The sequence below is a fragment of the Panthera onca genome, chromosome E1, assembly GCF_046562875.1.
Source record: "Panthera onca isolate mPanOnc1 chromosome E1, mPanOnc1 haplotype 2, whole genome shotgun sequence".
NCBI lineage: Eukaryota > Metazoa > Chordata > Mammalia > Carnivora > Felidae > Panthera > Panthera onca.
Window position 1 is genome coordinate 60,126,114 of NC_138352.1, and position 14,449 is coordinate 60,140,562.

The 14,449-nt window shown below is 48.6% G+C and overlaps 1 protein-coding gene across 5 annotated transcripts in view; it reads right to left on the reverse strand.

Moving 5' to 3' along the window:
* PLEKHM1 (pleckstrin homology and RUN domain containing M1) overlaps nt 1–14,449 on the reverse strand; it is a 48,303-nt gene that overhangs the window by 29,852 nt on the left and 4,002 nt on the right. For all 5 annotated transcript variants that reach the window (XM_078437043.2, XM_078437044.2, XM_078437042.2 and 2 more), the window contains exons 2-4: nt 12,258–12,346; nt 8,552–8,799; nt 6,191–6,817 (exon numbers count right to left, since the gene is read on the reverse strand). In XM_078437043.2, coding sequence (XP_078293169.1) covers nt 6,191–6,817; nt 8,552–8,799; nt 12,258–12,305 — 923 coding nt within the window. In that variant the 5' untranslated portion in view covers nt 12,306–12,346. The remainder of the gene's footprint in view (nt 1–6,190; nt 6,818–8,551; nt 8,800–12,257; nt 12,347–14,449) is intronic.

Consider the following 14,449-nt stretch of genomic DNA (forward strand, 5'->3'; position numbering starts at 1 on the left):
GTCCCATGCAAAAGAAGAAAGTTGGACCCCTACCTCACACCATATAAAAAATGAACTCAAAATGGATCAAAGACCTAAAAGTAAGAGCTAAAACTATAAAACTCTTAGAAGGAAACAGGTATAAATCTTCGGATCAGGCAATGGTTTCTTATATGACAGCCAACAAATAAGTAAACAATAAAAAATAGGTACGCTGGACTTTATCAACACTAAAAGCTTTTGTGCTTCAAAAGGATACTATCAAGAAAGTAAAAAGACAACCCATAGAACAGGAAAAAAATCTGCATATCTTATATCCAAGTATTATCATATATCTGATAAGGGTCTAGTATCCAGAATATAGAGAGCTCTTACAATTCAATAATATTAGAACAAATAACCTGACTGAAAAATGGGCAAAGGTTTACAGAGACATTTCTCTAAAGGTATACAAAGGAAAAGTACATGAAAAGATGCTCAATATCATTAGACGGTAGTGAAATACAAATCAAAACCATAATAAGATACTACTTTATGCCTACCAAGATGCCTATAACAAAAAAGACAGAGGGGCACCTGGGTGGTTCAATCAGTTAAGCATCCGACTTCGGCTCAGGTCATGATCTCACGGTTTGTGGGTTCGAGCCCCGTGTCGGGCTCTGTGCCGACAGCTCGGAGCCTGGAGACTGCTTCAGATTCTGTGTCTCCCTCTCTTTCTGCCTCTCCCCAACTCATGCTCTGTCTCTCTCTCTCTGTCTCTCTCTAAAATAATAAACATTAAAAAATTTAAAAAAATTAAAAAGACAGAGAATAACAAGTGTTGGCAAAGGTGTAGAGAAAATGGAACTCCTACATGCTGCTGGCGGAAATGTGAAATGGTGCAGCCTCTGTGGAGAACAGTTTGGTAGTTCCTTAAAAGTTAAACATAGAGTTACCATATGAGTCAGCAATCCAACTCATGGGTATATACCCAAGAGAATTAAAAGACAATGTCTGCACAAAAACCTGTACATGAGTGTTCACAGCAATATTATTCATAGTAGCCAAAAAGTAGGAATAGAACGAATGTCCACTAACTGAAAAGATAAAACAAATTGTGGTGTATTCACACAATGGAATATTATTCAGCCATGACCCATGCTACAACACGGATGAACCTTGAAAACCTACTAAGTGAAGGAAGGAGGTCACAAAAAGCCACATAGTGTATGATTCCATTGGTATTAAATGTCCAGAATAGGTAAATCCATAGCTAGTGGGTAAGGGGTTTCCTTAAAGGGTGATGGAAGTGTTCTCGAATGACATCATAGTGATATGGTACAACCTTGTGAATATACCTAAAGGCCACTGAATTGGACACTTCAAAATGGTGACTTTTATGGTATGTGAATTCTATCTCAACAAACAAGTAGGTGGAAGGTGTCACTGTGTTGTCCGAACAGTCACGGGGGGTGGGGGGCAGGCGGGTGCTGATTCTTGCTCTCGGCCCCACTCTAAAAACAGACCGATGAGAACCCAAGAGTGTGGTTTGCAGTGTCAGGCACTGAGGCGCTAATAGGTTCTGGAAACAGAGGGGTAGTTTCCGCAGCTAGAGAAGGAGGGACATTTAAAAAGCGACTGCAGGGGCGCCTGGGTGGCTCAGTCAGTCAAGCGTCCGACTTCAGCTCAGGCCATGAACTCATGGTTCGTGAGTTCAAACCCTGCGTCGGGCTCCGTGCTGACAGCTCAGAGCCTGGAGCCTGCTTCGGGTTCTGTGTCTCCCTCTCTCTCTGCCCCTCCCCTGTCCGCGCTCTGTCTCTCTCTCAAAAAGAAATAAACAATAAAAAACATTTAAAAAGTCAAAAACCAAAAACCAACTGCATGTGTCCAAACCGCTGTGACAGAACGGAGCCCCTTTCTGAAATGAACTAGGGAGGCAGACTTTTGACAAATGTCCCCTGTGAGGTTCCAGCTCTTCATGGAGTCCCAAGAGGTGGTACAGTGACTAAGAGCCGGGCTCTTGGTTGGCTTTGGTTGGCACACTGCTGTGGCCCCACAATAGGTTCCTAAAGTTCACGGACTTCATTCCTTTACCCGTATAACCGGCATGGTAACAGCACCCGCCTATGACTGTGTTCAAGGCTGAATGAGATCATATAGGTAAAATGCTTATAGAGTGTCTGGCACAAAGTAAGTACTCAATAAACATTAACCTCAGTTTGTCACTGGTTGTTCTTATCGTCACTGGTAAGACTGCTTAGCCTCTACACACATGGCTATAAAAATGTAAGGAAAGAGAATTACGGAAATATTCACCAGCATTACCGAAATGGTTACCAATTATAAATGAACCCTCATCTGTAAGACACATTTTAATGATGGAGTGGACTGGGTGTGGGAATAAAGAAACACCACCCGACAGCAAGAAGCTTGTGTGATAAATTAGAGTTTCCACCAAATCAACACCACGGTCAAGATGAAATCAAGTTCACAAGAGTCTCACCAGGATCAGAGCTGGTCGGCAGGACCCAGAGAGAATAAGAGACATGCACATCAAGTGGGAAAAAGTGCGAGAGATGAGGTTTTGAAGGAAAAGTGAAAGAAAGAGAATTTTCAAAACTTTTGAAGAAAACGCAACATAGGGCTGAAACGCTCCGGTCCTTCCACTTCTGTCCAGCTCAGGGCAGCGTTTTTCAAAAACTGCCTGTTCAAAAATTCTAGCAGTTTGTGCTTTCATTTAGAAGACAGTCTGAAAACATATACGTATTATATACATACGTATATTGTGCGTACACAGAGGCGTAGGTGTGGAATAAAAGCATGGGCTGGAGAATCGGCATGACCACCCCATAAAGTGCCCCCCGCCAAGCGATTCTGAGCCTGCGCTTTTCCTGAGCACGTGGACTAGCGTGTTGGGGTCCACGGCACCACCTGGCGGTCAGGGGTGCTCATGAAAGTACAGGAGGGGGCTGCATGTGCAAAGAATCATTTCCCCCAAGAGAAGGCCTCATGATAACGACCTCTGACAAATATCATCAAGCACAGATCTGCAGCTGTGTATACACAGACAAGTAGCGCGAGAACTGACATCACGGGGACCCCCAGTAATAAAATGATAATGACACCACCTATGGAGCACTCACCCTGTGATTGGCACTGCTCTAAGCGCTTTGCATACCTTAACTCACGTCCTAGCATTCTTATCCCCATTTTGCAGACGAGGACATCAAGATCAGAAAGGTTGCGTAACTTGCCCGGGGTCGCAAAGCTGGTTAATGGAAGACTCCAGCAGTCTGGCTCCTGAGCCCACACTCCTAACCACCGGCCCCTAGCTGCGCTTCTCAGCGATCAGTGTAATTCAGACCCAACCGACACAAAAGAAGCTATTCAGGCCATCAATCCTCTATTCACAAAGCAAACTGCAGTTTGGTTTCCAGAAAACATTAAGTTAATACATTTCATTGGAATGTTACATCTTTTGTACTTTATGTTTAACTTGTAGATGATTTTAAAAAACTTTTTTTAACATTTATTTTGATAGAACGCCTGTTCTCTCTCTCTCTCTCAAAATAAATAAACTTTAAAAAATCCACGAAAACAACTATTTACGTAATATGACAAAAATAAGTGAACTCTTAACTGCTGATGTGACTCTTCACCCTCAGACACACCCTCTAAGAGCTGGTGTGTGTGGATGTGCGAAGATAACTTCAAGCCCGGCACTCAGAGTGATGGTGCTGGATGTGTGTTTGTGCATCTGTGCGCTCTGTGTTTGCTGGCTCCGCACACCACTGCCCCGCACTGGTCTGTACATCCTGACCCTCTTCCCTTGACTTCTCCCACAATGCCCAGGATGACGCTTCCCACAGAGGGTGGACGGTCACTGATTCAACGGCCTTAAGCTGGAATTTTCCAATCACAAGACTCGCGAAAGATAAAAGCAGGGCACATGACAAACAGAGGGCCGGCGGGCTGGCCTGTGGGAGGAGGAGACACAAGGAAGGGTTCAGACAGGTGAATGAACTTAAGTCACGCCATCGGCCCAGCCGATAGAGCGGGGATTGCTCCCTTCCAGGATGTTCTACCTAAATTCTTGTTTGATGTTTGAAAGTTCTAGCTAATGTGCTCTGTTGCTCAGAAGCTGCTTCAGCCGTAATTCGCCCCCAGGCATCTGATCTGATTCTCAGCCAGCTCTATGAGGGAGCCTCCACTTTACAGATGAAGAAACAACCTCACAGAGCCAACGCTTGGCCTGCCGTTACTGGACTTGTGACTGGTAGAACAGGGCTTGAGGCTGGATCCTGCTACAAGCCAGTCCGTACCGGCACCCAATCTGGTGTTCTTCCCACAGCAGCTGGGAAACCTGTAAAGCCTTGAATGAACCAAGAAGGTAGGGGCACACAGGAGTAGAAAAGAAGATCCTAGACACTGGCTGAGGGAACATGGGTCTGGTTGAAGGAAGCACTTAACAAAAATTTACCATTTTCGGGGCGCCTGGGTGGCTCAGTCAGTTAAGCGTCCGACTCTTGATTTTAGCTCGGGTCATGATCTCACAGTTCCTGGGATCAAGCTCTGCATCACGCTCTGCACTGACAGCGAGGGGCCTGCTTGGGATTCTTTCTCTCTCCCCACGCCTCTCTCTCTGCCCTTCCCCCACTCATGCTCACTTGCTGTCTCTCTCTCTCTCTCTCTCAAAACAAGTAAATAAACTTGAAAAAAAAGTTGATCACGTTCTACCTATTAGATGAGCAAATATCCAAAAGTTTGATAATACCTTCTGCCTACAAGGCCGAGGGGGCACAGGTACATTCCTGACAGAGTGTAAACAGGCGATTATCTATGAAAATTGTAGATTCATTTATCCTTTGCCTCAGCAATTCTGTTTCTGGGACTTTACTGAACAGAGATAGTTGCATAGAATTCAAAGATCACATACACACGGTTATTTATAGAAAGAGTGAACTCCAGTGTCCAGTAAATACAGGGCTGGTCAAATAAACTAAGGTACATTCATACAATGGAAACACATGCCACAGGGGGGAAAAAAAAAACTGAAGAAACTGATACGAAGCTCCAAAACAAAAATTCTGATCTCTTCTAAGACAAGGTATCAAACAGTATATTTATAATAGCTTTGTGGGGATGGGGCAGAGATAAGAAATAGACATTTAAAAAGTCTATCTATTCCTATCTGTTAGATGCATTTAGAAACATCAGAAAAAGACATGTAAAGGGGGTGCCTGGGTGGCTCGGTCAGTTAAATGTCTGACTTCAGCCTAGCTCATGATCTCACGGTTCGTGAGTTCGAGCCCCACGTTGGGCTCTCTGCTGTCAGCACAGAATCTGCTTCAGATCCTCTGTCCCCCTTTCTCACTGCCCCTCCCCTGCTCATTCTCTCTCTCAAAAATAAATAAATAAACTTTAAAGAAAAGAAAAAGAAAGATGTAAGGAATTAATAATTATGGTTACAAAGGTGGAGAAGACGTTTCACTGTAGGTAGACTTTTTTTTCTTACCATAAAAATAAATCTATTAAAAAATGAGTGTTTAAAAAGGGCCTGAACGAAGAAGGCTCTGCTGGGGTGAGCATGGTACAACATAGAGAGATGGTGACTCACTACCTTGTACACCTGAGACTAATATAACACCGTGTGTCAACAATACTCAAATAGAAAAAAGTTCTTTTAAAGAGACAGCTCTGCCCAGCGTCCCTTCTCTAGTCAAGTTCATTGCTCCCTGTGCTCTTCCTCCACTCACTCGCTTGGCCCCTTTTGTGCACCACCTCCTCCAGGCCTCATTCAGGGTCTGTGTCCTTCAGAGGCCTTCTGGGAGGTCGCAGCGGAGCACCCAGACGCGCTGGGCTTCACTGCGTCTTTTGGAAGTTGTATATCTAACTCCGAACCGTTGGTTTCCGCCCTAGAGGCAATAATATTTTACACGAAGCCTCAGAGAAATTAGGTAACTGGTCGAAGATCAGCCAGGGGCAGAGCTGGAGCCTGATTCAGCTCTGAGCCCTCCCTGAATCCATTCTCCTCGCTGCCCCATGTTGCCTCCAGTTACAAGTCCCGGCAACTCCAGTCCCTGAGGAAGAGCCACGATCCCCTTTTCCTTTATGCCCTTAGAGAGGTCAATGCTCAGTGACAGGCAATCACATGCTATAGGGAGGGAGAGAAAGAGGAAGAGGAGAAGGAAGGAAGGCAGGGGGAGGAGAGGAGTGGGGGAAGGACACTCACTCTTGCAGAGACGGGTCTGAATCATCGGCATTTGCTGTCCCCAGGTCGGAGTCGTAGGACATGGGCTCCTCGGAACGGTCTGGACTCTTGGAGCCATTCTCTTGGAGTAGGCAGCTATCAGAGTTTAGGCTGCAAGACAGCTGGGATGAACCGGCGGTGTCCAGGCTGAGGGAGGAGGCCGTGAGCTTCCGGTTCCGTCGGATCTTATGGCCTGAGTGCTGGACTTCGATGTCCTCCGAGCCTGAGGAATGGGAAATTGAATCCAGAGACTCTTTCCGCTGTAGTTCTGTCCCAGAGGTGGTGAGGGGGTCGAGCTCAGAGAGCGGGCAAAGCCCAGAGAGAGCCAGCGGGGTGAGCGTCCACTCGTTTAAGATGGCGGACTTGTAGGAGAGCTCGAAGGATAAGGACGTCAGTCCCTGCAGGAAGCTGAGGAGGAACTCGCCCTCCTCGGCGTCTCGAAGCAGGGCTGTGGGCTGATAGTACTCGCACAGGCGGGCGGGCTCCTGGAGGAGCAGCTTCAGGTAGCACTCCATCAGGCCGTCATTGAGGGCCAGCCTCAGCCAGGCCCGGCAGCGGCCCACGTCCGTGCTGACAAAGATCAGGTGCTCCAATTCCGAGACGATGTGCCTGGGGGTGGAGAGGACAGGCTTGTTTCAAGAAGTGAGTTCAGATCACAGAGGATCATTTTATCCACTGGTGAGCAGGAGCCAGTAATAACGACTGCAAGTATATACAGGCTTGGGAAAATATCTCAGATAGCAGTGTTCTACAGGGAATTGAGAAATATTTAGCTACAACTCCCCACTTTTTCAAGGTTACTGTCATGCAGGATAATTGCCATTTTAGTTTCAACTCCCCAGGCGCCCTTGACATCACCTGCTCATCCGGCATACATGTGATGAGCCCCTAAGTGCCAGGTCTTTGGAGCTGTGAAGATACAGGATACAGACATGGTCCTGCCCTCAGTCCAGGTTACTACCTTTCAAGGGCACACGGAAGTGAACCCTGTTGTCAGTAGAGCTGGGGTGGGGGGAAGGCAATCACTTCCAGGTTGCAGTAAGGACAATGCCTTAGGCAAGGCATTGCGGGATTAGGCATAGGGATTAGGCACAGGCAAGGCATTGAGCTGGGCCTTGAGCGATTTCAAGCCGCAAAGATGGAAGGGGAACCTCAGGCACCAAGGACTGACAGAGAAAAGGCACCAAGGGTAGGGAAGCAGCAGCTGTGTAACAGGAGTGGTGAGCACTCCCGTTACAGCACGGGGAGGAGGAGGAGTGGCTGATTGGGTTGCAAAGTCAGGTGATGCAGGGTCTTGAGCATCCAACCGGTGAGGCAAGGTGGGGCAAGGGTCCCCACACCTGGCTGTGCGTCAGAATCACCTGGGAACCTGGTCAGGATACAGATTCCGGGGCCCCAACGAAGTGAATGGGACTCCAGGCTAGCACTGGGGAGCCTGAGAGTTTTTACACCGGGAAATGACTTGACCGCAGTCGCGCAGACTTCTGGGTGGGCTGCTCGGGATAAGATCATGTACCCAACTCAGTTCCCGAACCCTTGGTCTGATGTAAATGCCCTTCCTCTGACCATCACAGTGCCCTGAGCACGTCTCGCCCATAGGAGTGCGTGCTCCACAGGGCTCAGGGAATGAGCTCGGGTTAGCTTAAGCTCAATAAATGTTGACCAGCTGCCTGACCTAAGGACAGACACAATGAGATAAGGGGGACAATCAGAAAGCCACTGCCACCTAGGAGTGAGGTAAGAACCTGAGATAGGGCGGTGGCAGTCAGCATGAAAAGGAAGATACAGACTGACAAGGCACCTTCAGGCTGAAGGTGGCATTTAATAGCCCTTAGAGGCAACGTGCCAGCAGCTGCTTGCTCCAAAGCCCAGGCAGTTAGGGCCAGGGACGCAGAGGCAAACGTCCCAGGGTGGATATTCAGATGATCTGGATTCCACGTCTTTAAAAAATGCCATAGCCTGTTAGGATATAATACTTAGCATAGAGATGTTCAAACATTCCAAGGCAGGGTCAGCAAACCTCTTCTGTTAAGGGCCACTTAGTAAAGATTTTAGGCTTTGCAGGCCACACATTCTCTGTTCCAACTACCCAACTTTGCCACGGTGTGGCAAAAAGGCGGCTCCTGCTAAAGGCGACCAGCCAGGGGCCTGAGCAGCCCCAGGCCATTGCCTGTGCGCTGAGGGGCTCTTGAGGCTTGGTCTAACAATAACCCCTATCTCACCCATCTCCATTCTAGAACACAGAGCATCTCTGCTGCTTTCCCATATAGCTGTAGAGGGAGAGCCCAGGGTCACCCACACTGAAGCTCCTCCCCAAAGCAAAGCCTCCCCTGCTGATCTCACTTGTGGGTGACAGCTTTCAGGAGGGGCCAGAAGACAGGCTGAGGCAGAGGCTTCTGGTGGGCGCTCTTCTTCCTTTTCCCTCCGGCCTCGGCTCGGATGTGCTTGGCATGCAGGCCGTGGATAAATACGGCCTCCAGGGCACTGCACATGGTGTTGGCATCTCCGTCTTCGCTAGTGACCACTGTGTCCGAGGACACGTACTGCTTCTGCAACGCCTTCACAGATCCCACTAGCTTCTTCTTGATGACCTAGTCGGTGTCAGACATAACACAGGCCTTTAGAAGATCCTGCGGTGACCCCTGGAAGGTAAGTGCTTATCACCAAATACACGCACACCCACACACGTGCTCACGTCTACCTGTGGGTGTGTATACAGCAAAACTAGCACAAGCTAATCATAGAAAACAAAGATGGGCGCCTGGGTGGCTCAGTCGGTTGAGCGTCCGACTTCGGCTCAGGTCGTGATCTCACGGTTCATGGGTTCGAGCCCCACGTCGGGCTCTGTGCTGCCAGCTCAGAGCCTGGAGCCTGCTTTGGATTCTGTGCCTCCCTCTCTCTCTGCCCCTCTCCCACTTGCACACGCACGCACGCTCTCTCTTTCTCTCAAAAATAAATAAACGTTGGAAAAAATTTTAAAAAAAGAAAGAAAACAGAGACAAAGCATAGAGGAGAAAAGGAAAATTACGTACTTATACCACCCAGAGATAGTTATTTTTTTGCAAAGATATTTGTATATTTTTCTTTTGTTTTGCTTTTTAAACCGAACTTCAGTGATTTGATAGCCATAGAAATCTTGTGTTTAAATACCGGCTCCATCATAGTTACAGGTGTGGGAGCCTGGGTGATCCATCTAGGGCAGGGGTGAAGCTTTCCACCTTGTTTAGGGGTCTACGATTCCATGAAGAGGCAACAAGTGCCACTTTAGAACCATAAAAACACCAAGAAAACAGGAGCATGGTCCACATTAAGAAAGATCGTAGGGGGGCGCCTGGGTGGCGCAGTCGGTTAAGCATCCGACTTCAGCCAGGTCACGATCTCGCGGTCTGTGAGTTCGAGCCCCGCGTCGGGCTCTGGGCTGATGCCTCGGAGCCTGGAGCCTGTTTCCGATTCTGTGTCTCTCTCTCTGCCCCTCCCCCGTTCATGCTCTGTCTCTCTCTGTCCCAAAAATAAATAAAAAACGTTGAAAAAAAAAAATTCAAAAAAAAAAAAAGATCCTAGGGGCACCTGGGCGGCTCAGTCAGTTAAGCATCTGACTCTTGATTTCAGCTCAGGTCATGATCTCACGGTTTTTGAGTTTGAGCTCCGTATCTGGCTCTGTGCTGACAGTGTGGAGCCTGCTTGAGATTCTCTCTCTCTCTCTCTCTCTCTCTCTCTCTCTCCCTCTCTCTGCCCCTCCTCTGCTCATGCTCACTCTCCCTTTCAAAATAAATAAAATAAACGTTATTTATTTAAAAATATCTTTTTAATGTTTATTTTTGAGAGAGAGAGAGAGAGAGAGAGAGAGAGACAGACAGACAAAGTATGAGGAGGGGGGAGGGGCAGAGAGAGAGGAAGACACAGAATCCGAAGCAGGCTCCAGGCTCTGAGCTGTCAGCACAGAGCCTGATGCAGGGCTCAAACCCACGAGCCGTGAGATCATGACCTGAGCTGAAATAGGACGCTTAACTGACTGAGCCACCCAGGCGCCCCTAAAATAAATAAATAAACTTTAAAAAGAAAGAAAGAAAAAAGGAAAGATCCTTGACCTGGCAGTCAGAGGCAGATGTTAGTCTCAGCTCTGTTGGTCAACAGCTGGGTCACTACAGACATTTCACTTAACCTCACTGAGCTTAATTTCCTCATCTGTTAAACGGAACGAATACTTCCTGACCTACAGCACAGGAGTTGGGGGGCGGGGGGATTACTCTGAGGGCAGGACTTGCTTTTTTTTTTCATTCTTGCATCCTCAACACTTGGCTTGGTTCCTGACACATGTAAGTATTCCGTTAAGGTCTGTTACATAAATCAATTATAAAATACATATATGTAAAATCCTTTGGAAAGATAAAGACAGTTCTGTCATAGTATAAGCATGTCAAAATTACCTATGTGTTTTGGAAAAGGATTGGGAGGGAATACAGAAAACCTGGTTTGAACTGTTAGCTGATAGGATTATGGATAAATATTTTACTGTTTTATTTTTATCTTAGCCCAAACAGTTCATGTTAATGTTCTTTGAAAAGTCGAATGTTCTTTTTTTTTTAAAAAAAAAAATTTTTTTTTTTTAATGTTTATGTATTTTTGAGACAGAGAGAGACAGAGCATGAACGGGGGAGGGTCAGAGAGAGAGGGAGACACAGAATCTGAAACAGGCTCCAGGCTCTGAGCGGTCAGCACAGGGCCCGACGCGGGGCTCGAACTCACGGACCGTGAGATCATGACCTGAGCCGAAGTCGGACGCTCCATCAACTGAGCCACCCAGGAGCCCCTGTTTTTTTTTTTTTTTTTCTTTATAACAGCTTTAATGAGACACAATTTACATTGCCTAAAATTCACTCATTTAAACTATACAGTTCAGTGATTTTTGGTATGTTCACAGAATAGTGAAACTACAGCCACTACCTAATTTTAGGACATTTTCATTGTCTCAAAAAGGAACACTGTGCCCATGAGCAGTCACTCCTCTCTAGTCCCCTCTCCCTCAACCCCTAGCAACTACTAATCTACTTTCTGTCTTTATGGATTTGCCAATTCTGGACATTTTGTGTAAATGAAGTCATACAGTATGCAGTCTTTTGATGTTAGACATCTTTTCATATGACTTATGGGTCATATACTTCTTTTATTGTTTGCTTATTTGACTGGAGAGAGAGAGAGAGAGAGAGAGAGAGAGAGAGGAGGACAGAGGATTCAAAGTGGGCTAGGGAGTGACAGCAGCAAACTCCCAAATCGTGAGATCATGATCTGAGCCAAATGGACGCTCAACCGTCTGAGGCACCCAGGCCACCCTAATGCCTTCTTTTTTTTTTCTTTTTTTTTTAATGTTTATTTATTTTTGAGAGACAGAGAGAGACAGCATGGGAGGGAGAGGGCAGAGAGAGAGAGGGAGACCCAGAATATGAAGCAGCCTCCAGGCACTGAGCTGGCAGCACAGAGCCCGATGCGGGGCTCCAGCCCATGAGCCGTGAGATCATGACCTGAGCCGAAGTCGGATGCTCAACCGACTGAGCCACCCAGCTGCCCCTTCTTTTAATGTTTACTTATTTTTGAGAGAGAGAGAGAGAGAGAATGTGCATACATGTATGTGCCTGTGGGGGAGGGGGCAGAGACAGAGCGGACCGAGGATCCAAAGCAGGCTCTGCTCTGACAGCAGAGAGCCCAATGCAGGGCTTGACCTCACAAACTGCAAGACCATGAGCCGCTTACGATCATGACGCTTAACCGTGTAAGCCACCCAGGCGCCCCATATGTATGACTTCCTTTGAGAAATCCTTGGTCTTCAGGCAGCCCCTATTAAAATCCGTTGTTTTTTATCAATTCCCATTCTATCACCAATAAGATGTTCTAGAAAGGGCAGGATCTCCTCAGAGCCTGCTTCTGCTATAACTCTTTCTCAGCCCGAAGCCTCGCTTTCCAAACAGTACTCATTCATTTCAAAGTGAGGAAAACCAATGACATGGCTGTCCCGTGCCCCCTTCCCCACCCTTGAGCCTCTCCGACTGCCTACCGGGATGGCAGCCCGGGGATCCAGTCCATTCTCCACCACCGAGAGCATTTCCGCTCACACTGCAGCTCCCTCGGAGAATCACATGACACCTGCAGAGACAGACGGCGGCGGCCAGATGAGCAGGTTCCAGCTCACCACCCCCAGCCAATTCTCCCCCTCCCCCCAGCAGGCAGAGGGTCAGCCCATCTTCCTCAAACTGCAATGCAAAGGCCTCTGAATTCAAAAGTAAAAGCCAAGAGTGGATTTTAAGGAAGGAAACAAGGGAAGAGAAGAAATCTGAGGGCTCGGATCTCAGGAGGTGGGGAATCCTATGTGCCACGGGTGGGTCCACCCTAATCAGGGCATGGAGAGGCCTCTGTATGCCACACCAAACGCTGGCACAAAAAAGCAGGGAATGAGGGGCTGATTTGGATACAGAACTAAGGGTGCGAGGGGGATGCTGCCGCTGGAGGTGCCAAGAGCCCACGTGGACCAGGAAGCAGGGGCTCACAATTCACATTTGGAGCCTCTGACTCCTGTGCCAGCCCGATGTCTGCCAGCTCGGCAGGGACAAGCACAACTGAAGGAAGTTTCCAAAGGGAGGGCCTCTTGCTACATAGCTGCTTCCCCTCCAGGCACGAGGGTCCAGCTGGAGCAGCACAGGGACACGCCTAAAGGGAAACAACACGGGTTCGAATCTCGATTTGCCACTAACCACTTAGGCATGCTAGGTGGGGCACCACGGCAGACGTCTCAAATGGAGGTTATGAATGTGGAAAACGCCCAGCACAGGGCCTGACGGTACTAAGGATAAATGGTATCTATTACCCCGGTTGGATGTGGCCAAGCCTTATAGGCAAAGGCCACTGTCTGAATGAGTCCGCTCAACTACCTGAAGTCAGTACACAGGTAAATCCCTCAGGGCACTGGCTTCCCCCCCACCCCCCCGGGGGTGGCTTAGGTGGGGGGGGGGGGCCTCAACCTGAGCCTCGGGGGGTGGCTGTTGGCTCGCCTGGACCGCCCCAGCCACTTGGACGGACCAGGATTGGGCAGGCACATTCCCATCTAAACAGATCTCTAGTGACCACGCTGCCGAGCATGGAGGGACACCAAAAAATAGGTCATCGCTGTCTCTGTTCTCAAAAACCTATGGCCCAAAGAAGTTATCAAATGGAGGCATGATGAATGGATTTTGTACTGTTTACACACATTGCTTCATTCATTCCTTGTAACCACCCTAGGCGAGCTCTTTTATTATCCAGATAAATCAAAGCTGACCCAGGTCAGGGAACTTCCCAAGATCCCAGGGCTGATCAGTGGCGGGCTCTACCACCTTCGGCCAGGATGACATCCACCCTTCTGGAAGAGGCGGGTGTGAGCTAGGGCTAAGGGGTGGCTGGGGAGGGGGCAGGGAAGTCTTGGGAGGAGGGCTCTCCAGCTGGGGGCCCAGGTGGCGGGATGCAAGGGAGCATCAGGGTTGAGTCTGGCAGGAAAGGTTTACAGGCGAACAGTGAGGCATGGAGAACGGCAGGGTGGCCCTAAATGATGAAAGACGCTCTGATTCAAGCCCTGGCCTCTGGATCCGGCAGAGGGTGAACAGGACCCAGCGCCGACCTTCCTAAGTAAGGACATGCAAAGGCAGATAGGTGTGTGGAGGACGGCCCCCACGAAACCAGCTCTGGTCAGCGCACAACAGACTGACAGGAGGAACACTAGCCCCTGGCCACAGCCCATCAGACTGTCTCTCCCTCCACCACTTTCCCAGCTCCTACCCACTGGGAATCCTCAGGACCCTTCGCTGGAGACCAGCTCCATGCTCTGGCCACCAGGGCACCGGGAGAAGGGGACATACTATAGAGTCGGTCCTGAAACCGTGCCTGATCCTAGAGGCTGGGTTTCTTCAAGGCTACCCTACGCAGCCCTGCAGGCCACGTTCAGGCTCGCTGGCTTTGAGACCCTGGCATCCAATCCCCTCTGGCAATTCCGGGGGCCTGCCCTTCTAGACAGAGCCTCAAGCCCTAAAACTGCCCTTCCCTCAGCCGGCCTCAAGGCTTGGGCCTCAGCAATCTGAAGAGGAAGACCATTGAGGCCTCATCAACTAATTCACTGAATATAATATTCACTGGAGGGAGGGAGGCTTATCATTAAGTGGGTGCTCTGGCCAAGTCAGGGTCTGCTGAAAAAACAAAGTAAACTGACACTGAGGTCAGAGC